The 24,309-nt window shown below is 46.3% G+C and overlaps 1 protein-coding gene across 5 annotated transcripts in view; it reads left to right on the forward strand.

Moving 5' to 3' along the window:
• The window catches only part of MED12 (mediator complex subunit 12), a 1,704,158-nt gene that overhangs the window by 596,490 nt on the left and 1,083,359 nt on the right, over positions 1-24,309 (forward strand). For all 5 annotated transcript variants that reach the window (XM_069612388.1, XM_069612385.1, XM_069612387.1 and 2 more), the window contains exon 18: positions 20,915-21,058. In XM_069612388.1, coding sequence (XP_069468489.1) covers positions 20,915-21,058 — 144 coding nt within the window. The remainder of the gene's footprint in view (positions 1-20,914; positions 21,059-24,309) is intronic.

Genomic DNA, 24,309 nt, shown 5'->3' on the forward strand with positions numbered 1-24,309 from the left:
TTGGTGTCTCTAGACCTCAAGGATGCTTACGTTCATGTGCCGATCCATCCAAAGCACAAGAAGTACCTTAGGTTCGCGGTTGGTGACTCGCACTTTCAGTTTCGAGTCCTGCCGTTCGGATTGACCTCCGCCCCGAGGGTCTTCACCAAGCTCATGGTAGTGGTGGCAGCCCATCTCCGGAAAGGGGGGGATTCACGTCTACCTCTAGCTGGACGATTGGTTGATCAGGGCGCGCTCTCCCGAGCAAGTCCTGGATCATCTGTCCGTCACCTGCCACTCCCTCAACTTAAACAAGTCCCACTTGACGCCAATTCAAAGGCTCCAGTACATCGGAGCAGTGCTCGACACGTCCATGGGGCAGTGTTTTCCTCCCCAGGTGAGGGCTCATCACATTCAGTAGATGGTGCACAAGTTTCAACGTGCCCAGAGTCTCCCGGCATTAGAGTTCTTGAGATTGCTCGGCCTCATGGCATCCTGCATTCTTCTGGTGCCAGAGGCCAGGTTGCGGATGAGATCTTTGCAATGGGCACTCAAGCTCCAGTGGTCTGTCCTCCGGCAGGATGTCGGACCCTGTTCGGGTGCCGTCCCCGGTCGCCGAGGACCTTCTGTGGTGGGCCATCGAAGGCAATCTGATGGAGGCTCCATTTTGGCTACCCTGGCCGGAGGTGATGATCGTGACGGCCGCATCCCTCACGGAATGGGAAGCTCATGCCAACAAGTTGACAGCGGTCGTTGGTCTCCGTCGGAGTCCAGACTCCATATCGATGTGTTGGAGCTGAGGGCCGTCAGGCTTGCCCTGAAGGCTTTTCTGCCGACTGTGCGAGGAAAGAAGGTCCTGATCCTGACGGACAACACAGTGGCCATGCACTATCGCAACAAAAGGGGGGGGGGGGGCAGGGTCACTTCCTCTGTGCAGGGAGGCGATGCAGCTCTGGTTCTGGGCAATCCAGCAGGAGGTTTCGATCTCGGCAGTTCATCTGGCCGGAGACGAAAACGTGACGGCGGACGCTCTGAGAAGGCAGAGCGCGATCTCTCACGAGTGGGAGTTGGCTCAGGAGATTTTCCTGGAGATCTTCGCCCTTTGGGGGACCTCTCAAGTGGATCTCTTCGTCTCCAGTGTCAACCGGAAGTGCAAAAGGTTCTGCTCGCGGGAATTTCCTCCAATAGGAGCCTTAGGAGACGCGTCCGTGGTGAAGTGGTCATTCCCACTGCTGTACGCATTTCCTCCAGTCCCCGTCATCCCGCAAGTGCTGCAGAGGTTACGAAGGTTCGGTTCCCGGATGATCCTCATTGCTCCGGCAGGACGTGGTAACCGGACATTATCGACTTGTCCATCCGCCCTCCATGTAGTCTTCCCTACCAAGACGATCTGCTCTCACGGGGGGGGGGGGGTCAGGTTCTCCATCCTGAGGTCAGATCCCTCAACCTTCACGCTTGGTTTCTGAAAGGTCGAGGTATAAGGATTGGGACCTCCTTGAAGACGTGATGGAGGTGTTGCTTTCGGCCAGAAGGCCCGCAACAAAGTCCCTGTAACGTTGCCGTTGGAGAAAGTTCTGCGACTGGTGCAGGGTTCAGAATGTGGATCCGTTTTCATGTGACATTCCTGTGGTTCTTTCTTTTTTGCTTTCTTTAGCCCACAGGGGCTTGCAAGTGGGTACCGTTAAAGGTTACCTGGCGGCGCTGTCCATATTTAAGCGCTCGTCTGAAGAGTGTTCTTATTTTGAAATCCCTTTCATTTCTCAGTTTCTAAAAGGGCTCACTAATGTGTTCCCTCCGTCACCTTTCCAGGTGCCCGGTTGGGATTTGAACCTTGTCCTCAAGTTTCTGATGGGAGCTCCGTTTGAGCCTTTGCATTTGTGCCCTTTGAGACTGTTAACTCTTATAACTGTATTTTTGGTTGCGGTCACTTCCGCTCGCAGAGTGAGTGAGTTACAGGCACTTCAGTTAAGCCACCCTTCACTGTATTTCATAAGGACAGGGTTGTCCTTAGAGTTCGTCCTTCCTTTCTTCCGAAGGTGGTGTCGGAATTTCATTTAGGCCAGAAGGTTGTTCTTCCAGCATTTTATCCTCCTCCGCATCCTGGTAAGGAAGAGGAGAGGCTCCATAGGCTCGATCCTAGGAGAGCTTTAAGCTTTTATATTTCACGCATGTCCCGGGTCAGAGTGGACGATCAACTCTTCATTGGTTACGCTGGAAAGCGTTTGGGGCATGCTGTGACTAAGCAGACTTTGTCTCGCTGGATTATTCTGGCAACTTCTGAATGTTACCGCTTGGCTGTTAAAGACCCTCCGGTCGGCTTGCGGGCACATTCTACCAGGGGTATGGCTGCCTCTACTGCCCTATAGAGGGGTGTTCCTTTTCATAACATCTTTGATGCAGCCGCCTGGGCTTCGGTCCATACTTTTGTACGTCACTACTCCCTCGATTCCATCCGTGGGCAGGATCTGGCCTTTGGCAAGGCGGTCCTTTGCTCCGCAATTTGATTGGGCATTCTAAATTTCTGTATTCTAAATTCTTTTCCCACCTCCTTGAATTGGTACTGCTTTGGGAGTCTGTCATAGATATGGAATACGTGGGAGGGCCCAATCCCCTCGAAGAACAAGTTACTCTTAACTGGTAACGTTCTTTCCATGGGATGGTCCGACGACGTATTCCATATCGCTCCCTCCCTGCCTTCCCTGCTACAGAATTTCTTATGCGATTGCAGCTTACGTTTCCGCAAGGCTTTGTGTGGTCAGACTGGCAGAAGACTGGTGCCACACGTTCTGGGAAAAAACTACAACTGAGGCTACGTGCGTCCTACTTATAACATCCAATGACGTCGGCCATCGGAGGAGGTCCTAGAGGGCGGCGTATCGACGTCATTGACGCAGGATGCAGACGCCGAAAGATTTTCCGAAGCAGCACAGCTGTGGTGATTACTGTCATAGATATGGAATACGTCGTCGGACCATCCCATCGAAAGAACGTTACCAGGTAAGAGAGTAACTTGTTCTTCTCAGTCTTGCCAATACATCGTTAGCTAACCAGATTAAATCTCATTCTCATGAAGGCATTTCTGAGTTTATATAATGGAAGTTTTACTAGGTAAGATTTTAGCGTGCAATAGCTTTTATTGTTGAATGTGTTTTTTTAAATCTTTGTACGTTAGGCATGTTTTTCGCGTTCTCATCCAATCAACTTGTAGCAATTTCTGCTTAACGAAAGTTGGATTTCCTAGCAAAAGTACCAATGAAATATCTGCATCAGCTAACCTTTCTGTAACATCAGACTTCACACATTTACAAACCTTTGATGACCTGTACATACATATGAGGCTAGTATATTCAAAAGTTGTTCTGATTTAGGTGCTTACAAAAATTTTCTGTACAACATAATTAACTTCCATGTTTACATGCAGAAGAGCGAGACCAGGCCCAACTCAAATCTGATCATTGGAATTGGCACACATTGCAGCAAATTTAAGAGCCGTTTCCAAAACCTTCTCTTCCATTTTTAACCAGAAAGCTTTTCTGCACCATATAGGATCTGTGGCGTGGCTTTCTGGTTGAAATATGTCCATATCAGTACACAAGAAAATGTACCATATTTGGCATGTATTACTCTCGCTTGAGGGATGGCCGTATCCAATTGTTAAATGTTAAAGATATTTGTACCGCGCACCGTCACAGTTGGTCTCCAGGTGCTCTGGCGGATCTGCAAACGAGAAGGTTGGATGGTTTAGTAGGGTGAAGACGGAGTAGGATAGAGAGAGGAGTGGTGTTCTGTTGGCAGCTTCAACTCTGTATACACCGGGTGCTGAGCTTTTGGTGTGAGTATTGGGCGATGTCAGTCCTCGTGTGCTGTTGGTGCGGTTTATCTGTTGTGGCGGTGTGGTGTGGTGAAGTGCATGCGGATTGCAGTGCGAGAGGTGGTTGTGTTAGTTTGAGTGAGATAAGTATGTAGAAAGTTTAGACCTTTTTCGGTTAGTGGGTTAAAGCTTTTCAGCCAATCACAGCATGGCTGAATGCCTGGGCCTCTGGATTCCTGCCTGTTGCAGAAAGGGCTAGACTTGAGAGATCCGCACAGTGGGGTAGAGGCCCACACCCAGCTGAGCAGCTGAGCATAGCAGCCTGCTTTGCTGGATTTCTGAGACAATTGAATGATTCAGTGCAGTCACAAAACACAGCCCGAATTGAGAGTTCCACAAAGCGAGAGAGAGGCCCAAACCTCAAAGATTCTTTTTTTTGAGCCACACATTCCATATTGTGTTCTAGTGAGTCGAGTCTATTTTAGTATTTTAGTGAACTGTTTATAGTGAGGTTGGAGTGTCATTTCTCCCCTTGGGTATCAGAGCAGGAGTAGGGGCCTCCTCTTGCCCTACCATCTAACTGAGAGTGCCTGCTTGAACTTTAGGAGTGGGTTGTGCCATGATGCTGTGGGTGAGTCGATTGAGTGGTTTTGTCTTGGTCTGACTATGTGTTTAATCTGTAGTGTCCTCCTCTTGTGATTATCTCTTGATGTCTTATGGACTGTCGTGGGGTACATTCTGATTGAGTTTGGTTGTTTTGTAGGCGCCTAGGTCAGTCTCTTTATTCATCGTTGATAAGAGGTGTGGGTATTCTTTGTGTATGGTCATCTAGTTACGCAGTGAAGAGTCAGGATTTGAGCAGTTTCCTGAATGCTAGGTCGTTTCTTGTGTTCCGTATATTCTTTAGTATGTCATTCCAAGTTTTCAGTGCCTGTTGAGAAAACGAGGATCCTCCTAGCTTTTTTTTGTTATAGGGTTTCGGTTCTAGGCATAGGTCGTTGCTTGATCTGAGCGTTCTTATTGGCTGGTGTAGGTGTATTTTGTCTCTCAGGAATTCGGCGCCTTGGTTGTGTATTGCTCTGTGCTTGATGCACGTGGATTTGAATTTTATTCGCTGTTTTATTGGTAACCAGTGCAGTATTTTTAGCTAATGGCTCCATGGCTGCCTCCAACCTTGTAATGAGGCCCTGTGTGCTGGTCAATGGAGTAGATACTCCAGTTCTTGGGGATAGTGGGTGTAGTCGAACTGTAGTGGATTCTACCTTGGTAGACCCAGAGGAAGTTGCCAGAGCTCCTCTGGGTACCCACTAAGTTGGCTGATGGCCCACCTCTCATGTTCCCAGTTATACCTGTAAATCATACTATAAATGGTACAGCAGTCAGGTTACCAGTGAGCATCCAGAGGAATGGCCCAGGAAAGGTCTTGCTGGGAAATGATCTGAGCTTTAGGGCTTGTGGGAGATACAGCTGAAATACCCTGCACAAGCTCTCAAACAAGGGCAGCACTGGCCATGACCACTGCAGTGCCCCAGCCAAAAGGGAAACCCAAGGCTAAAGAGAATATTCCCCCAAACTCATCTACCACTGAGGTGGATGTAGTTGGTCAATTACCAGGACCTGACGAGGAGTAGGTGATACCTGAAGTCTTTGACCCAAATGACCATCTTGAACTAAAAGATTTCTTAGTAGAAGGTGGTCCTGACAGGGAAGAATTTAGTAAGGGCCAATGTGAGTGCCCATCTCTGGAAGGCATAAGGAGACAGACCTGCTCCCAGCTTTAGGGTGAACCTCCTGGGAGGCACAGGATTTATTGGGAAGGTGGGCTCATGTATAGTGAGCCTACAGTCTCTACAGAAGGAGACCATAGGAGGTTGGTGGATCCCCTTCCTCATGCAGCTGGCGCATGAAGTGCCTCTTGCTGGTCACCTTGGAATCAAGAGAACCAAGCAAACGTTATCCATGCACTTCTACTGGCCAAAGATGGTGTTGCAAGGAGAAAGTCACTGCAGGAGTTGTGCCTCCTGCCAGTTATCTGGTAAGAGAGGCTCAACAATCGAAGCTCCATTGGTACCTCTCCCGGTTGTGGGGGTACCATTTGAGAGGGTAGGGATCGACATTGGTGGTCCCCTTGACCCCTAAACATCCTCAGGCAGTAGGTTTATCCTGGTGCTAGTCGACCATGCCACCAGGTATCCTGATGCCATCCCATTAAAAACTGTGACTGCCAAGTCAGTTGCAAAAGCCTTGCTTGGCATATTAACTAGGGTTGGCTTCCCTAAAGAAGCTGTGTCTGACAGAGGCAGCAACTTTATGTCAAGGTATATGCAGGCCATGTGGAAGGAATGTGGTGTTACCTATAAGTTTTCATCCGCATACCACCAACAGACCAATGGTCTGGTTGAAAGGTTTAACAGGAACTTGAAAAGCATGATTGGGGCTCTGGAAGAACCTCAAAGAAGAAAATGGGATCTTCTGTTACCATGCTTACTGTTTGCCTACAGAGAAGTACCACAAGAGGGTGTTGGCTTCAGCCCCTTTGAACTTCTGTTTGGTCACCCTGTTAGGGGACCCTTAGCCAAGGAGGGATGGGAGATGCCCACTCCCCCCATTACTACCAATGTAGTGGACTATGTGCTGGGGCTCAGAAAAAGGATGGTACTCCTGATGGGTCTGGCTAGTGAACAGTTGAAGGCAGGGCAAGCTCTGGTGAAACATTGGTATGACCAGAAGGCTTCCCTCATCAATTTCACACCTGGTCAGCAAGTCCCGATCATGAATCCTATAAGGCCTAGAGCTTTACAGGACAAATGGTCAGGCCCTTACACAGTGGTGGAGTCTCTGGGTGAGTTCAACTATTTAGTGGACCTTGGAAGGGCTAGTCGGGCTCCAAAAGTGTTCCATGTAAATAGACTGAAGGCTTTCATCCCAAGAGTTTAAATCGCTGCACTGCTGTTGGCTTCAGATGTTGAGGAAGAGGTGTTAGGCAGAATCCTGTGCAATTCCCTTGGGGAACACTGCAAAAAGATTAAGACTACAGGAGTAAGCAGTAAACCCAATTGGTAGCAGTATGCACCACCCAGATTTACCTGGTAGCTGTGGCTGAGCAGTCAGACTTCTCTCAAGAAGAATAGGGCAGTATATAGAGTATACACAATAGGGCTAAAAACACAGTAGAGCAAACAAACACTGACCAGAGCTTTGTATAAAAAGTATATCATTATTTATTTAAAACACACTTTAAGCAATATACTAGCACTCTAAATCAAAAGCAAGTTAAAACACAGTCAGGTAAAGTATACACACCTCCCTTAATAACTATTAGACAAGTCAGAATTAAAATACCACGATTTGTTAAACAGATGTGAGCGCATAACCTGATGACACTCCAATAGTTAATTTATAGGGAGAAAAAAAGACAGAGCATAGACATAAAACAGGTTCCAACACTTTTAGGAGGTCTCAGCAAGAGAATAAGAGGCAGTAGATACTGTAGAGCCAAAGTTCATAGGCCGGACCCACTTTAAAGGGAGCAAAGCGAAATGTGCCCAGGATCACACTGTTTAAAATGCACTAAAAGTCTTTGCAGAATGTTCAAAAGAGGTTGGGGTAATTCAAGTAGGTAAAGTTAGAAGGTCTGGGGCCAACCCAGTTGACAAGCCAAGGATTTAAGGGTCACCTTGGGCAAACCGAAGAAAGGGAGGCCAGGCAGGACACAGTACCTTAAAGAGACTGGAAGCTCCAGCGGTGGCAGTTGTTCCTGGCAGTGGTTGCAGTTAGTTGTTTCGATCAGGGGAAGAGGGGATCTCGTGGAGGAGGAAACGTGGAGTCGTTGCACTGCATAGGGATGAATCCAGCCGCGGAGTTCGTGGATAAAAGGTGCATTCTGTTTATTCGCGGTCAGAGTGGTGAAGCTTGGCTATCCGGCCGCCGGGGTGCTTGGCACAGGCGATTCGACCAAGAGACGTCTTTGGAAGGGCGAAAAGGTTCGAACTGGCTGGTCCCACCAGCTCAGAGGAAGACTTGTCCAGCAGGAGATCTTCTATTGTCGTTGGGAAAGTGGTGCGGTAGTTGCAGCAGGGCTTCACCGGTGGTGTCGTTGCAGATGGCTCCGCTTCTTCCCTCTTCGGATTCTTAGGTCCTGTGGTGGCTTCTGAAGTTCCAGTCCCAAAGGCCCTGCTTTTATGCAGAAAAATCCCCCTTCAACTGCCTAGCAGTCACTCAAACATGCTAAGTGGTGAGCCGGGCGGCTCACCACTGGCCCATTCAGAACAGAGTGCGACTTGACTTGCTAAGGCAACGCAGTCCAGGGTGCCAATTCCCCTTCCCACCCATCCTGTGGAACCCAGACAGAGTGGCACCATTTGGAGGGCTTCTGTGGAGAAGCCCGCCAAAAAGTGAAACAAAGGGCTCGACCTTGGTCAGAGTTACATGAACACCATTTTAGAAAAGAGTTCTGCCAAAAAGACCCAACCGTGAATTTAATATTAAATAAATAAACCAGCGGTATCTTTAACATTGCACCAAAAAGTGGTGCGTTTAAAATCAATGGGAAAATCCCATAGAGAATATTCTGGTGGAATATGTTGCGTGGTAACCACTGCCACCAGCCAGAAACTCAACAAGGAGTGACTGGACAGTGCCCACTTGAAAACAGACCCTGGGGCAATATAATTAACCCCTTCCAGTACTTCCACAATTTGGTGGTTTGTACTGGTTCTGGTCACAATTTAGGACTAGTAAAGTCAATGGTGACTTTACATGCCCTGGGATACAGTAGTCAGTCCCAGGGTATGGAGTCTTATGTTGGGGGGTCACTATGACACCCCTGTGTTACTGCACTGAGGGTGCTGTGTAACACACACATAAAAAATAGATGATACCCTATGGAGTAAAAAGAAAACCCCATAGCCCAAAATCACACAAATGGTCAGAGACATATCTCAAATCATGCCTAAGAGTGGGATTTAAAAGAGTCTCTCTCTTAGCAGGAGAAAAAAACAAACCCCAAAATCCAGCAAAGCTGCTGGGAGACTAACTAGGTTTGGGAAATTAGCCTTATAAGAGAATTCTCCCTAACACTCGCTCCCCGCCCCCCAGACTAAGGGACAGGAGGATTGAATCCACTCCTGGATGAATCTCATACCTCTAGTCGGTTATAAACATCCTAGAGAGACCATCAGCATTTTGGTGGTGACACCCTGACCTGTGCTCAATGTTAAAATTAAACCCCTGTAGGCAGATTGACCATCTCAATAGTTTGTGTTTTCCCCTTTCATTTGCATTAACCATCTTCAAGAGTTTGTGGTCATTCTGAATAACAAAAGTAGATCCATACAAGTATGGCGTAAACTACTTCAGAGCCCACACAATGGCAAAACACTCTTTCAATACTTGCCCACCTTGTCTCAGGATCCTTCAGTTTTCTACTGATGAAGCAAATGGGGTGTTCCCTACCTTTCCCATCCAGTTGACTAAGGACTGCACCTATACCTGCCTTAGAAGCATCTGTTTGTACAATGAAAGTGTGGTGGTAATCAGGAGCTCTTAGCACTGTAGCTTGACAAAGGGTTTTCTTCAGGTTTTCAAAGGCCTGATTGCACTCCTCATTCCATTTGACCTTTCTAGGGAATTTAGGAGAGATCATCACATTCGGTGGAGAAGCTATGGTCCCATAGTTCTCTACGAAATTCCTGTAGTACCCAGTGAGGCCTAAGAAAGCTCTCACCTGGGTCTGAGTAGTAGGTGTTGTCCAATTTTGCACAGCTTCAATCTTACTGGGCAAAGGCCTTATTTCACCACCTCCTACCTCATGTCCAAGGCAGACCACTTTACTCTGTCCAATCTGGCATTTACTTGCCTTTATGGTCAGATTGGCTTTCTCGAGAGCCTGCAAAACATGTCCTAGGTGGTCAACATGCTCTTCCCAGGATTGGCTGAACACTGCAATGTCATCCAAGTATGCCATGCAGAAGTCCTCCATCCCAGCCAGAACCTGATTTACCATCCTTTGGAATGTAGCAGGTGCATATTTCAGTCCAAAAGGCATAACCTTAAATTGTTATAAGCCAACTGGGGTAGGAAATGCAGTTTTCTCCTTGGCATGGTCTGTCGGGGCTATTTGCCAATAGCCTGACGTCAGATCCAATGTGCTGAGGTGCTTGGCTGAACCAAGTCTATCCACCAACTCATCTGTCCTTGGCAAACGGTGGGCATCAGTCTTGGTGACTGCATTAAGAGCTCTATAGTCCACACAGAATCTCAATTCTTTGGATCTGGCCTTTGGTACTAACACAACTGGGCTAGACCATGGACTAGTAGAGGGCTCTATTACCCCGAGGTCAAGCATCTTGCTGACCTCTCCTTTGATGTGGGTTCTTACATTCTCTGACATTCTGTATCCTCTGGTTTTGACTGGCAGTCAGTCACCAGTGAGTATGTCATGATGGCCCCAAGGGGTCAAGCCTGGTGAAAGTGAGAACAGGGAGGCAAACTGATTTAACATAGATTTGCACTCTTGTCGCTCAGGTGTCAGATTTGAAGAGAGATTAACTCCTTCAATCTTGTCATCCAAAGGTAGGCCCCTGAGGAGATCAGGGAAAGGTTCACTCTCTTCTTCCTCTTCTGCTGAAGCTAGAAGCAATGCTCCTACTTCAGGTCTGGAGACATACACTTTGTCTGTTGGTGTGGAAGACTCTGGGAGCCTCCTTGGGATTGCCCAAGTCCACCAGATAGTTCACCTCTCCAAGTTTTCCCACAACCTTGAATGGTCCCATCCATTTGTCTTGCAAGGCCCTCTGCCTTGTTGGAATCATAACAAGAACTAGCTAGTCTTGAGTGAACTCAACCATGTTAGCCTTTTGATCATGCCAATGCTTGACCAGCCTTCAAGTTATCACTAGCTTGGGCCATCATCTGTGACATTCTCCTCTGGAGTCCTATCACGTAGTAAGTCACTCTGACTGGCTTGGGGGAAGGAGCACTCTCCAACCCCTCCTTAATCAGGGCCAATGGACCTCTGACTGGATGGCCATAAAGAAGTTCAAAGGGACTATAACCTACTCCCTCCGGAGGGACTTCTATATAAGCAAAGAGAAGGCATGGCAGTAGAAGGTCCCACTTGCTTTTAAGGGGTTCCTCTAAAGCACCTATCATGCTCTTCATTGTTCGATTAAACCTTTCAACCAATCCATTTGTCTGTGGGTGGTAGGCAGTAGAGAACTTGTTGGTAACTCCACAGTTTTTCCACATGGCTTTCATGTAGTGGGACATACAATTTGATCCCCTGTCAGAAATGACCTCCTTAGGAAACCCGACCGTGGTAAAAATATCAAGGAGGGTCTTAGCCACAGCCTGAGCTGTAACAGTCCTCATAGGAATTGCCTCAGGGTACCTAGTAGCATGGTCTACTACAACCAGGATAGACCTGTTGCCTGAGGAGGTTGGGGGATCAAGGGGACCAACAATTTCAATCCCTACCCTCTCAAATGGGACTCAGACTACTTGGAGGGGCACTAAAGGTGCCACATTCTTGGAACCACTCTTACCAGAAGTTTGGCAAGTGTGACAGATCTTGCAGAACTTATCTACCTCAGCCCCCATCTTTGGCCAATAAAAGTAGAGTTGGAGCCTTTCCTTGGTCTTCTTGAAACTCAAGTGACCAGCCAAAGGAATCTCATGGGCTAGCTGCTAGAACTGGAGTCTGTTTTCTTGAGGGACTACAAGTTGTTTGTAGTCTCCAGGTGCAGACTCAGTCGGTTCACTGTAGAAGAGGCCATCTTCCCAGTGCAACCTATACTTCCCAGGCTCTTGCCCATCAGCCTGAGAAGCTGCCTGGTGGCGGAGACCTTCCAGAGTTGGACATTCTCTTTGTCCCTCACGAAAAGCTGACCTGCTGGGTCCACCTTCTGCCAGTAAAGACTACAGCTCAGGATCGTCAGCAGGGTCCAGATCTCCAATAAGTTCTTGGCCTCCTACTAGCTCTTCTTCAGAGTCTAGTTCAACCACACAGGGTTGTACCTCCCTCTCAGCCGGAGGTGGAGTTACAGGTGTAACTTTGGACAACCTAGGAGAAGTCCTTGTTGGAAGCACTGGAGTGCTTGCTGCTGATTTCCTTCTTGAAGTCTTGGGTTTCCCCTTTGCTTCTGGTTGTTCAGCTATAGCAGTAAGTAGCTCCAGTGGAGTAGGAGTGATTTCTTCGTCCATCTCCTTAGGAGAACCTCTCAAGGTTTTCTCCCTTGCAGGTCTGGTTAGTTCCTGCAACCTTTTACTAGGAGGTCTGGGGGTATGTGACACAACTCCAAGAGTTTTCAGGTCATTTCCCAACAGAACCCTTCCTGGTACCTCACATTGTACACTGACTGGTATCTTCACATTCATATCATTGCACTGGGTGAGAACTGGTAACTGGGGACACATCTGCACAGGCCCTCCAGCTAACTTGGTGTGGCATTTGGGTGCCCTAGCAACCTCCTCTGCCTTGAAAGAAGATTCATCCACCACAGTTATGCTGGCCCCAGTGTCCCTAATTGCAGGAGTCCCCTGACCATTCACCTGGACCCTGTCTTTATAATACTCTTTAGGATTATCATTGTGATAGTTTTATATACATCTAAATTCTGTTGTTCCCACAACCCCAGGGACACTAAAGAAACACGGTCTGAGACTCCAATGGGATCATCAGCCAGTAGTAGAAAGTTTCCACTTGTCATTGGTACTTCCTCCTCTGGAGCGAAGGCTAGGGAGACGGTGTGGACCCCTGAAGGTTTACCCTTACATCTGGGATCCCCTTTCACATGGTCATTAGCCTTACAAACATAGCATGTTCCAAATGCTTTCTGGAATGGTGGCTTGTTCTGACCTCCTTCTGATCTGGGACCAGAAGGTACACTAGCCTGATTTGGTTTCCCATGTGGCTTACCCTTATGGTGCTGTTTGGGGCCCTCTTTGGAATTGGAATTATTGGAATTCTCTTTGGAGTCCTTCTTGGGCTGTTTTCCCTCATCCTTTTTCTGAGTTACCCCAGAATCCTTGTGAATAGCCCCGTTGGCAACCCACAAGTCAGCAGCCTTACCTAGCTTCTTGGGATCTATTTCCTTTGAATCAGCCAAGTGCTGTTGAGCTCAGGAGAGCAGGCATCATAAATTGACTCCAACATAACAAGATTTTTCATTACTTCATAAGTGTTCACTCTGTAACCCTTAATCCATCCCTCTAAGTTTTTCAAACTTTCACTCACCCAGGTAGCCAAGGGGTACCATCATGCTTTTTGAGGGTCCTAAACCTCTTAAGGTACTGGGAAGGGGTCTTCCCAAAGCTAGCTATTAAAGCTAGCTTCACACATTCATAGTCCATCCTATCCACCTCCCCCAACTCCATTACCACATCAGATGCAACAGGGGAGAGCCTAGAGAAGAACCAAGGAAGTAACTGTGATGTCCTGGAGCCCATGATTATATTCAAACATAGCCAACCAATCCAACTTAGGTTCATACATACCCACAATCTCTTTAGGCATCCGGGGTCTTTTGGGACTGGAACTCCAAGAGGATCCGGGGAGAGAAGTATTTTCAACAGACAATTTCTTCATCTCTAGCTCATGCTTGAGCTCCATTTCTCTGAGCCTTAGTTCTTGGTGCTTTGGTTCCGATTGGGCACTAATTCTTTTGAATTCTAATTCAAGTCTCATTTTTTTCCAGTTCAATGAATGCAGGACTTAATGTGGGACCTGACAAAGGTCCAGTAGACATAGGCTGAGGTGCTAGAGCAGGCAGAGGGCCAGTGGGAACAGTTACATTAGTTTACTCTTCCTCTTCTAACTCTACAACAATACTATCATTACTTTGATTCATATCATCCTCATGACTGTGGTTTCCATTTGCTGGGGAGGTAGGCTCCTCTGAACCACTACCCAGACTTTGATTCTCTAACAATCTTTCTATCCGTTCCATTTTCTTGCCTTTTTTTTACAGGAAGGTCCTTATGTCTACAAAGAACTCTTAAACAATCAGCAGTTTTTGCAGAAAGGGACTCCTGGCTGTAACTTTCCATAGTTGACTTGTTAAAAAAAAAGCTTTTACAGTGCTAAGCTTTGTGGTTAGTTGCACTAAAGTATCGGAAGCACTCTAAAATGTATACTCAATACGAATCCCACCGCTGTACACCAATGTTAGTCAGAATCATGTGCAGTTACTTTGGGGAACACTGCAAAAAGATTAAGACTACAGGAGTAAGCAGTAAACCCAATTGGTAGCAGTCTGCACCACCCGCATTTACCTGGTAGCTGTGGCTGAGCAGTCAGACTTCTCTCAAGAAGAATAGGGCAGTATATAGAGTATACACAATAGGGCTAAAAACACAGCAGAGCAAACAAACACTGACCAGAGCTTTGTATCAAAAGTATATATTTCATTATTTAAAACACACTTTAGGCAGTACACTAGCACTCTAAATCAAAAGCAAGTTAAAACGCAGTCAGGTAAAGTGTACACACCTCCCTTGATAACTATTAGACAAGTCAGAGTTAAAACACCACGATTTGTTAAAACAGATGTGAGCGCGTAACCTAGATGGCACTCCAATAGTTAAAGGGAGAGAAAAAGGCAGTGCATAGAAATAAAACTTTTTTTTTTTTTTTTAGGAGTTCTCAGCAAGGGAATAAAGGCAGTATACAGTGTAGAGCCAAAGTTCATAGGCCAGGCCCACTTTAAATGGAACAAAGCAAAATGTGCCCAGGATCAGACGGTTTAAAATGCACTAAAAGTCTTTGCAGAATGTGCAAAAGAGGTTGGGGTGATTCAAGAAGTTAAAGTTAGAAGGTCTGGGGCCAACCCAGTTGGAAAGCCAAGGATTTAAGGGTCACCTTGGTCAAACCGAAGAAAGGGAGGCCAGGCAGAAAACAGTACCTTAAAGAGAGAGGAAGCTCCAGCGGTGGCAGTTGTTCCTGGCAGTTGCAGTTCGGTGTTTCGACCAGGGGAAGAGAGGATCTCGTTGAGGAGGAAACGTGGAGTCGTTACACTGCACAGGTATGAAACCATCCGCGGAGTTCATCGGTAAAAGGAGCGTTCCTTTTATTCGCGGTCAAAGTGGTGAAGCCTGGCTATCCGGCCGCCGGGGTGCTTGGCACGGGCGATTCGACCAAGAGACGTCTTTGGAAGGCGAAAGGGGCGAACTGGTTGTTCCCACCAGCTCAGAGGAAGAAGACTCGTCCAGCAGGAGATCTTCTCTTGTCGTTGGGAAAGTGGTGAGTTTGTTGCAGCAGGGCTCCACCGGTGGTGGTGGTGTTGCAGATGGCTCAGCTTCTTCCATCTTCGGATTCTTAGGTCCTGTGGCGACTTCTGAAGTTCCAGTCCCAAAGGCCCTGCTTTCCTGCAGAAAATCCCCCATTCAACAGCCTAGATGTCACTCACACATGCTAAGTGGGCCAATCAGTATAGAGTGTGACTTGGGTTGCTAAGTCAACGCAGTCCAGGTTGCCAATTCCCCTCCCCACACATCCTGTGGAACCCAGACAGAGTGGCACCATTTGGAGGGCTTCTTTGGAGAAGGCCGCCAAAAAGTGGAACAAAGGACTTCGACCTTGGTTAGTTACAGAGACGGACACGAACGCCATTTTAGAAGAGAGTTCTGGCAAAAAGACTCAACTGTTGATTTAATATTAAATAAATAAACCGACGGCATCTTTAACATTGCACCAAAAAGTGGTGCGTCTAAAATCAATGGGAAAATCCCATAGGAAATATTCTGGTGGAATATTTTGCATGGTAACCACTGCCACCAGCCAGAAACTCGACAAGGGGGGACTGGACAGTGCCCCCTTGAAAACAGACCCAGAGGCTATCGAATTAACCCCTTCCAGTACTTCCACAATATGATGGTTTGTACTGGTTCTGTTCACAATTTTGGACTAGTAAAGTCAATGGTGACTTTACATGCCCTGGAAGACAGTAGTCAGTCCCAGGGTCTGGAGTCTATGTTTGGGGGTCACTATGACACCCCTGTGTTACTTCACTGAGGGTGCTGGGTAACGCAAATAAAACATAGATGATTCCCTATGGAGTAAAAGACCCCATAGCCTATAAGCACACACAGAGTCAAAGACATACCTCAAATCATGCATAAGAGTGGGAGGAAATTAGTCTCACTCTTAGCAGGAGAAAAAAACAAACCCCAACAATCCAGCAAAGCTGCTGGGGAACTCACTAGGTTTGGGTAATTAGCCTTCTAAGAGAATTCTCCCTAACATCCCCAACTGGGTCTTGCTTCCCCTGACTTGCTGTTAGCCTGTCCAAGATGTATTCGGTTGTTGCCTACCTAGAATAACTGAGTCATTCAGTAAAGTGTAACATAAGGGTTTACTTTCCCTGTGCTATCTAACCCAGACTCTGTGGTTCTAACAGTCCCATATCAGTCATACATTGTATTGTATTTTGTCATTTATATAGCGCTCTTTCCCCACTTGTGTGGCCTCCATGCACTTTTTCCTTGTTTGAACGCCCTTGGTGACCATAGTCGGTGTGTTTAGAGTTTCTATGGGATTAGCTTAGATGCGTGTGCGCATGTTTGCCATGCTAAGACTTGGGTGGCTGGCGAGGATCGACTAAGCAGCCCAGTAGCGGTCAGACACATGGGTGGGTGCTCTTGAGGTTAAAGCTAGATTGCTGTTGAGAGAGTCTGTGAGGCCAGCTATACTGGGTGGTGGTCACTGCATGCTAGTTGCAGAGATGTTGTGGTACGTCAGGTATTTCAGTCTGCATGGCTATGTGTGAACTAGGCCGGATGTGCTTAGCCGTAGACATTTTTGATCGTGCATGGATGTTTGCCCATGCCTGCGGCCTGTGTCCACGCTAGTGGTGTGAGCGATACATACCGTAGGCTGCGAGAATTGCTTGTTTGTCAGGTCTAGAGTTGAGAGTCCATCGGCTGGACTAAATACAGAGACCTGCCATGTTGTGGAAGTTGTGTATGGGACTGAAGCATAACTAGATTTGTGAATCCTGTGTTGTGGGGGAGAGGCCTACACCTAATAATGCAATTTGTGTACAAGAATAAACCGAGTGACCTAACAATGCAAGTTGTGTAAGGTACTAAACACAGCTAGATTTGGGAGCCCTGTATAGCGGGAGAGAGGCGTACGCTTAACCGAACAGTTGAGTCCAATGCTAAACACATCAGTTACTTGTATAGCTGGGAAAGATCTAACCTGGACTGCTTGTGAGATTAAAGTAAATGGGTTTTACTTACCTTGGGTTAGCCGTGTGCCATCCAGAAATAAGTTAAGAGTAACTGCTGATCACTATCTGTGTTTTCACTGATCTCGAAAACACCTGTAATTGAATATTACATCCTTAGGTTTCACTCGTCCAGTATAACTGTGTGTTATCACAAAAGTAGATAATGGTTTTTTTATTTATTTATTTATTTTTTTTTACTGTTCCTGGAGTAAGTGTTCCACTCTTCACAAAATATATATTGTCGATTTGACTGATTATGTGATTTGTACTAAGTCACTGTACAACTGGTAAGGGTCTACTGCCCTTGCATTGCTGAATGTAATTGTGAAAGTAACCATTGGATTTTACTCCCCAAGAATAGGTGTGACCTATACTGAATGTGTATCAAAAGGTTTTGACTTCCCTAGAACTACTGTTTGGTGTTCCAAATAAGGTTTATACTTTGGTATGTGTATCTTTCATGTATAGTTCTGTGTCTTTATAGTTTGTATTTATTTTATTTCTATAGTGCTCCAGGCCCGAGGGCCTCCGGGCGCATATCTTGGAAGAACAAAGTACAGATAACACAGTGGCTACAGTTGCATTGGAATTCAAGTCAGTATTCATGAGTATAGTGCCTAGAGCGAGGTACACAGTGAGAAGGATAAATAAAGTACATAGCAGGTGCAATAAACAGAAGGTTATTGGAGATGTGGAAGGTGGATACAATTGGTGGATTGTATCGAAGGCAAATAGTGTAATACAATGGTGTTGAGGAGTGAGAAGAAGAGTGGTGAGTAAGGGCAGTTATTCAAGTGTGGAAGATAGCCATAGCTTAGCTTTTTGTTTGAATAAGGTTGGAGAAGATAAGGAGCTAATGGTTAGTGGAAGCGAGTTCCATAGTTTAGAGGCTAGAACTGGGAATCTTACACCCCCCTGCTCTCTGAAGTTTGTATCTGTGGATGGTCAGGCTTGGGCTGATCTAAGAGACCGGGTGGGCAGATACTGAGAGAAGCGAGAAGCTAGGTAGAAAGGGGCCTGATTATTTACACATTTGTGTGTGAGGGCAAGGGATTTCAGTGATATCCTTTGAGCAACTGAAAGCCAATGTAGACTTTTTCTTGTTTCAGAAATTTGTTTACATCTAGGGATGTTGTGAGACGCTCTAATGGCATTATTTTGAGTGACCTACAGTTTGTTGAGATTGCGTTGGTTAGTCCCTTGATATAGTGCATTGCAGTAATCGAGTTTAGACATAACCAACGTCCTGGCCAGGGTAATGCAGTTCTGTGTGGAGAGGAAGGGGCGGCAGGCTGTAATGAGCTTGCATGTGTAAGCAGAGGCAGCGACAACAGCAGAAGTTAGTCTGTTGAGGGATAGCGTAGAATCGAGATAGATTCCTAAAGTTTTGGTGTCATTAGACACTTTGATGATGTTGCCATTAATATTGAAGGTTTTGAACGATGGGTCAAGCTTGTTCAATCTCTGTTGGGTGCCCAAGATGAGAAGCTTGGTCTTGTCATTCATCGTTGAGACAGAGCTCATGTTGGGCCATCCCAGCTTGAATGACTTGGTAGATGTCATTCAGTGCTTTAGAGTCAGCCATGTAGTCACCAGAGATGGGAATGAGTATCTGGGTGTCGTTGGTGTAGGTGACACCCAGATAATCAAGTACATCGAACAATTACAAATTACACGATGGAACATAAACCACCGAAACCGTTCCCTAAGTTTAAATTCTCACCCATTACCTTAGAAGAGACCAAAAGAAATCATAAAAGGTCTCAAACCATGCAATGCCAAGGTCACATCTGTCCTGCCACGCTAACCAAAGATTGCACAGACAACCTGGCACCCTTAATCAACTCACTCATAAACAACTCATTCGCCTCCAATAAAGTACCAGACAATTTGAAGGAAGCCTGGGTACTTCCCTTTCTGAAAAAAACAACTTTGGACCCTAATGTGCCAACAAACTACAGGTCTATTATGATTGTACCATTTCTTCTAAAAATAATAGGCAGGGTAGCCTATGTACAAATCCAAAAATACCTCAAAACCCACAACCTTCTGGGCCTCAGGCAATGGCATGGAAACTGCCCTGGTAGAGGTAAAAACCCAAATGGATCAGATAAGAGACAGAGGCGACCTAGCCATCCTTCTCCTATTAGGCCTCTCAGCGGCATTTGACCTAGTAAACCACAACATCTTATGCAACCACCTAGCTAGCGATGCCCACTTCTCCATTGACACCATAGGTTGGATTGAATCATTCCTCTCAAACCGATCCATGAGTCTTCTCATCTACGGCGCCCGCACGCCCCACCCCAGTCACTTGCAGAGTGCTTCAGGGATCCTGTGTATCCCCCACGATGTACGACGCCTTCACAAAACCTCTATTTGATAGACAAGACAAATTGGATGTCAGATTTACAAATTATGCTGACGATACCCAAATTCTATCTACCTCTCCATTCAATCCTGGATGGCCCAAAATGAGGTCGGTCTTAATGACGATTAGATGGAGATCCTGATCATAGGTAGCCCTGCGAAACTCAAGAGCCTTCCACCATCTTACCAAACCTTTGACATAGATGGTAAACGCATCACGGTAGCTAAAGAAGTCAAAACGCTAGGGGTGTACCTTGACTCATCACTTACCCTGTCCCGACAAGTTAACGCCCTTACCTCGGCCTCATCTTATACCGCCAAACCCGTCACTGCATGCAGACCTTACCTCACGGTGGAGAACCGCATCTCATTGGCTAGAGCTCCAATCCTTTCTAGGATAGACTATTGCAATGCCATCTTCACAGGCACCTCAACGATAAACATCATGAATCTCCAAATTGTTCAAAACAACGCGATTGGAGCGGCACTTAATATCCCAAAAGTCAGAACACATAACTACATCCAGAAGAAACATCCACTGGCTAACAGTCGGAGACAGCATTACATTTAAAGTGCTCTCCCTCGCACACAAATGCCTCTCCAACTCCGCCCCTCGCTACATGTCCAACTTAATTTCCTAAACGCAACCAGCCAGACCAAACCGTTCAGCTTGCTTAGGGCAACTGACCAAACAAAGATACAAAAGACAGAAAGCAGGCGGATCTGGCTTCCCTACTGGAATGCCACGCCTACGGAACTAAGGACAGACCCATCCTTATGGTGCTCTTGCAAAAAACTGAAAACCTGGCTTTTCAACCAGGATATCCAGAATCAACCTCTCTACTCTAAGGAGTCCCAGGTCGGCCCCTCGGCATTATAACATATTACCATGCATCTGCGCCGCTAAAATCTTACTATCCGACCCTTTCTTTGTTATGACCACACCTATATTGTAACTGTATTGTATAACCATGTAACTGTACTTCATAACTATATATCTCAAATTATATAAACAACAATTGAGTACCTCTAATGTAACCATATTATTAAGCTCAAGCGCCCAGATGCCTGAGGGTTAGGTGCTCTATATAAATGTAATAAATAAATATATAATGTGTGATAGTACTTATTTACCCCTAGATTTATCTGGGCCTACCTGTATTTAAATAAATCCTTTATTTTTGCAATACGTAGTGTTTTTTTGGACCATTTGTTTTACAATTTAATTTGTACTGATTTTACAGCCCTCTCTCCCTCCTAAGATAAGCCTCGCTGCTCTGTCTACACCACCATGAATTCAGGTGGTACACCCTTATACTAAGAGTGGAGTCTTGTACTGGTTGAATGATTTTACTAAGCCCTTAATTGTCCTAACATGCTCTATCCCTCTTTGATTATTTGTGAAAGCTTTGATCTTTAGAGTGAATAGTATGCAGTGTTTTATTTTTGTTGTTACTAGATTTGAGATTAGTGACTGGTGATCATCTTAAGCACATGGTGCTAACCTGTTCTCTCCCCCTATTAGGTCTCTCGTAATGTCCTGGAGCAGATCACTAGCTTTGCTCTCGGCATGTCCTACCACTTGCCACTTGTGCATCACATTCAGTTCATATTTGATCTCATGGAATACTCCTTGAATATCAGCGGACTCATTGACTTTGCGATCCAGGTAAGAGATGGGTGTGAAAATGTGTGTAGCACTTACCATGAGCCTTCTTGCCTGTAAGAATTGCCTGCCAGCATGCCAGTCAAGTGCAATGGTTCTGATCTGGGGTTCATAGAGACCAACTGTAGTGTACCAGTCTTTCTCTTTAGTTAGGTCAAACTCTTGCTGGTAAATGTGACTGAGCAGTAAGGGTGTACTCTTGTGAGGGGGGGGTCACACACAGAGGCGTGCGTGCGCGTACAGACCGACGGGCACACCCCCTGTGTGCCAACACCCCAGATGATAGTTCATTTCCACATATTGGATGGTATTAAGTGTGAGGTTTGGCAGATACTAAACATAGGATAACACAGTGAACCAAGTCCTTAACGCCTGCTTTGAAAAGATTTGCTGACCCTGAATTGAAAAGACATTGAATGTCCCGATCCCCAAAACATTTCATTAGGCGATAGGTCGTGTAAAAGAATGACCATGTGTGGATTTGAAATCGTGGTCTTAATAGCCTATTTGGGGAGCTTTCCTAAAGTCCACCTGGAGGTAAGAGACTATAAAACTATTCCCTGGTAGACAGGTCCCCAACTATTATTACAAGTCACTACCCAAAGGATTGGTAGAATGGCAGAGCAGCCAGGATGGTCTCAGGAGGAGGATGTGAGCTGCAGGCCAGTACAATGAACCCAGTCAATACAATAGCCCAAATAAACGCTTAAAAACTGAAAGTTATACTAAAATATACATTTGTTTTATATACACAAGGTCTTTCCTACAGACTTTGTGTGTCTTTGTAAATGAATTAAACTGAAATATCACTGTTACAAATGCGGGTGCGTGCCACTACTATTTAAATGGTGGAACAGTCATTAGTGTCATTTTCTGTAACAATTGTAAGCTCGAGCAACTACTATTGAAGCAGTCACCCTTACAAAATTGTATTGTTTCCTATGTGTATTGGTTAGCCTAAACAAGTATTAACTTACCTGCCTTGTGTATATAAAACAAATTAATATTTTGTTTTTAGGGGTTTATTTGGGCTATTGTATTAATACTCTTTAAATCATGATGGTAAATCATGTTCTCAATGGGATGGAGGACTTCTGCATGGCATACTTGGATGCCATTGCAGTGTTCAGCCCCACTTGGGAAAGAGCGTATGTCATGATCTCTGCTTCCAAAAGGTCAGGGTTTTCCCAACTCCCTTGGAAGCAGATCCATAACCCAGGTTCCGAGTGCCAACCAGTCCCAATTGGGACCTTTTGGACCCAGTCCTGGCGCCAGTGGCACCAGGCTCATAAATATGCCCAGTCCCAGCGCTGGAAGCGCCGGGCTCATAATGCTTGGGTGGACTTACCTTCAGCAGACCATGCTGCTTACTTGCCTGCCAGTTGAGCCTCTGATCCTCTTCTGTTTGGAACTACTTTTCCTGTTGGGTGGGGCTGGAGCCACTCCCTAGATTCAGAACACTGGAACTCTTCTGGAAGGCAGGAACTCTTTTCTTACCAGGAACTCTTTTCTTACCAGGAACTCTTTTCTTACTTAGGCGTGGCTGTGGAAGGAGACACCTAAGCACTACAGGAGGCTATTTAAACCACACCCGGTGGATGAATCTTGCTTTGCGTTATTCTGCAACCTCTGCAGCAGAACGCTCATCGTGTCTTCTGCATCCGGTCCAGGGCCTAAGGAAAAAGGCTTACCATCCTGAATCCAGTCTTCAGCAACACCTATAAAGACAAGAAAGAACAGGTTAGCATTCCGGCATCTGAAAGGCAAAGGCTTACCATCCTGAATCCAGTCTTCAGCAACACCTATAAAGACAAGAAAGAACAGGTTAGCATTCCGGCATCTGAAAGGGAAAGGCTTACCATCCTGAATCCAGTCTTCAGCAACACCTATAAAGACAAGAAAGAACAGGTTAGCATTCCGGCATCTGAAAGGCAAAGGCTTACCTACTCTTCGTGCGCTCCGGAGGTCTTCACACTGCATTCCGGCATCTGAAAGACAAAACAAGGTGCGTTTAAAGACATTGGGGAACTTTAATACTCAAGTGCCATTACTCCTTTCCACATCTAATCCAGTGGGTATTCCGGCACCCTGCAGCCGCTCCGAACTCGTACCTGCAAAATAAAAAGACAGTTAGAGCGCATAGTGAAGCAGGCAACAAGCGCTTACTTACGTGCTTCCAGGCGCTTCTATTCATCACACGGGCTCCATCTTCAACTCACTTCAGCCCGTCATCCGCCATCGCCGGAACCCTGCAAAACAAGAGACATCATTACTAAAGACTTTAAAGACATTTGAATGACTCGAAACTTACCGTTCGTGCAGTAAACGACGGACAGCAGTCCTCTGAAGTCAAGAGGCCTGCGCTACCTATCCAGTGAAGAAACTGGTTACAGCACCCTGCCCCGAGGCAGATGGAGAGCTCGGCATTCACTTACCTAAGGTGAGAGCGTTAACCTTTGGGGGTCTACAGGAGAGGAGAAGAGGAAAGAGATAGGGACACCCCAATAACCCCAGTTCATTAACCCCATATTTTCTATCTGCAGACATCTTACTCTACACGTCAGGCATACAGTGCACAGAGGTCCAGCCCAAAGAGCCAACCAGGTGCTACACATCACCTTTGAAGATACGGTAGTCGCCCAGTCAAGACCGGCGCCTCTGCGAGAATCAGGTGAGCGTTACAGAACGCAAAGCCTACCGCAAAACTCTCGCCCAGGCGCTATGGAAACCTCGGATACTGACCCCCTAGCCCGGTTACTTGGGGAACTAAGGGCAGAAGTGCATGCAGCTCGTCAGAAAACGAATGCTCTAAGAAGGGAACCCATGCAAATAGGGGGTCTGAAAGGTCCTCTAACACAAAGGGAGCGGGAAAGGAGGAAACAGTTGCAATTATGCCTATATTGCGGAAACTCAGGGCACTTTCTTCGAGACTGTCCGGTGAAACCTGCCAAGAAGGCAGTAGGAGCTGCAGTTACCAAAGTTACAAACTCTGAGCAGGGAAACGACCTCGCCCGACAAGAATAGAGGTCCTCTTGCCGAGCGTGAAAACCAGTTCCGTGACCTCGCATTTCGTGATACCTATGGTCCTCATTAGCCCTGATAATCCGGATCGATTACATGCAATTGAAGCTTACGTCGACAGCGGTGCCATCGGCAATTATGTGGATCATGAAATGGTTTTGAGGATGAATCTAACTCTTTGTCCCAAGGCTGTAAAGGACGTCATTACTACGGTGGATGGTACGGAGATAGCC

Source organism: Ambystoma mexicanum, chromosome 5p (genome assembly GCF_040938575.1).
Source record: "Ambystoma mexicanum isolate Mex_15411 chromosome 5p, UKY_AmexF1_1, whole genome shotgun sequence".
NCBI classification, from domain to species: domain Eukaryota; kingdom Metazoa; phylum Chordata; class Amphibia; order Caudata; family Ambystomatidae; genus Ambystoma; species Ambystoma mexicanum.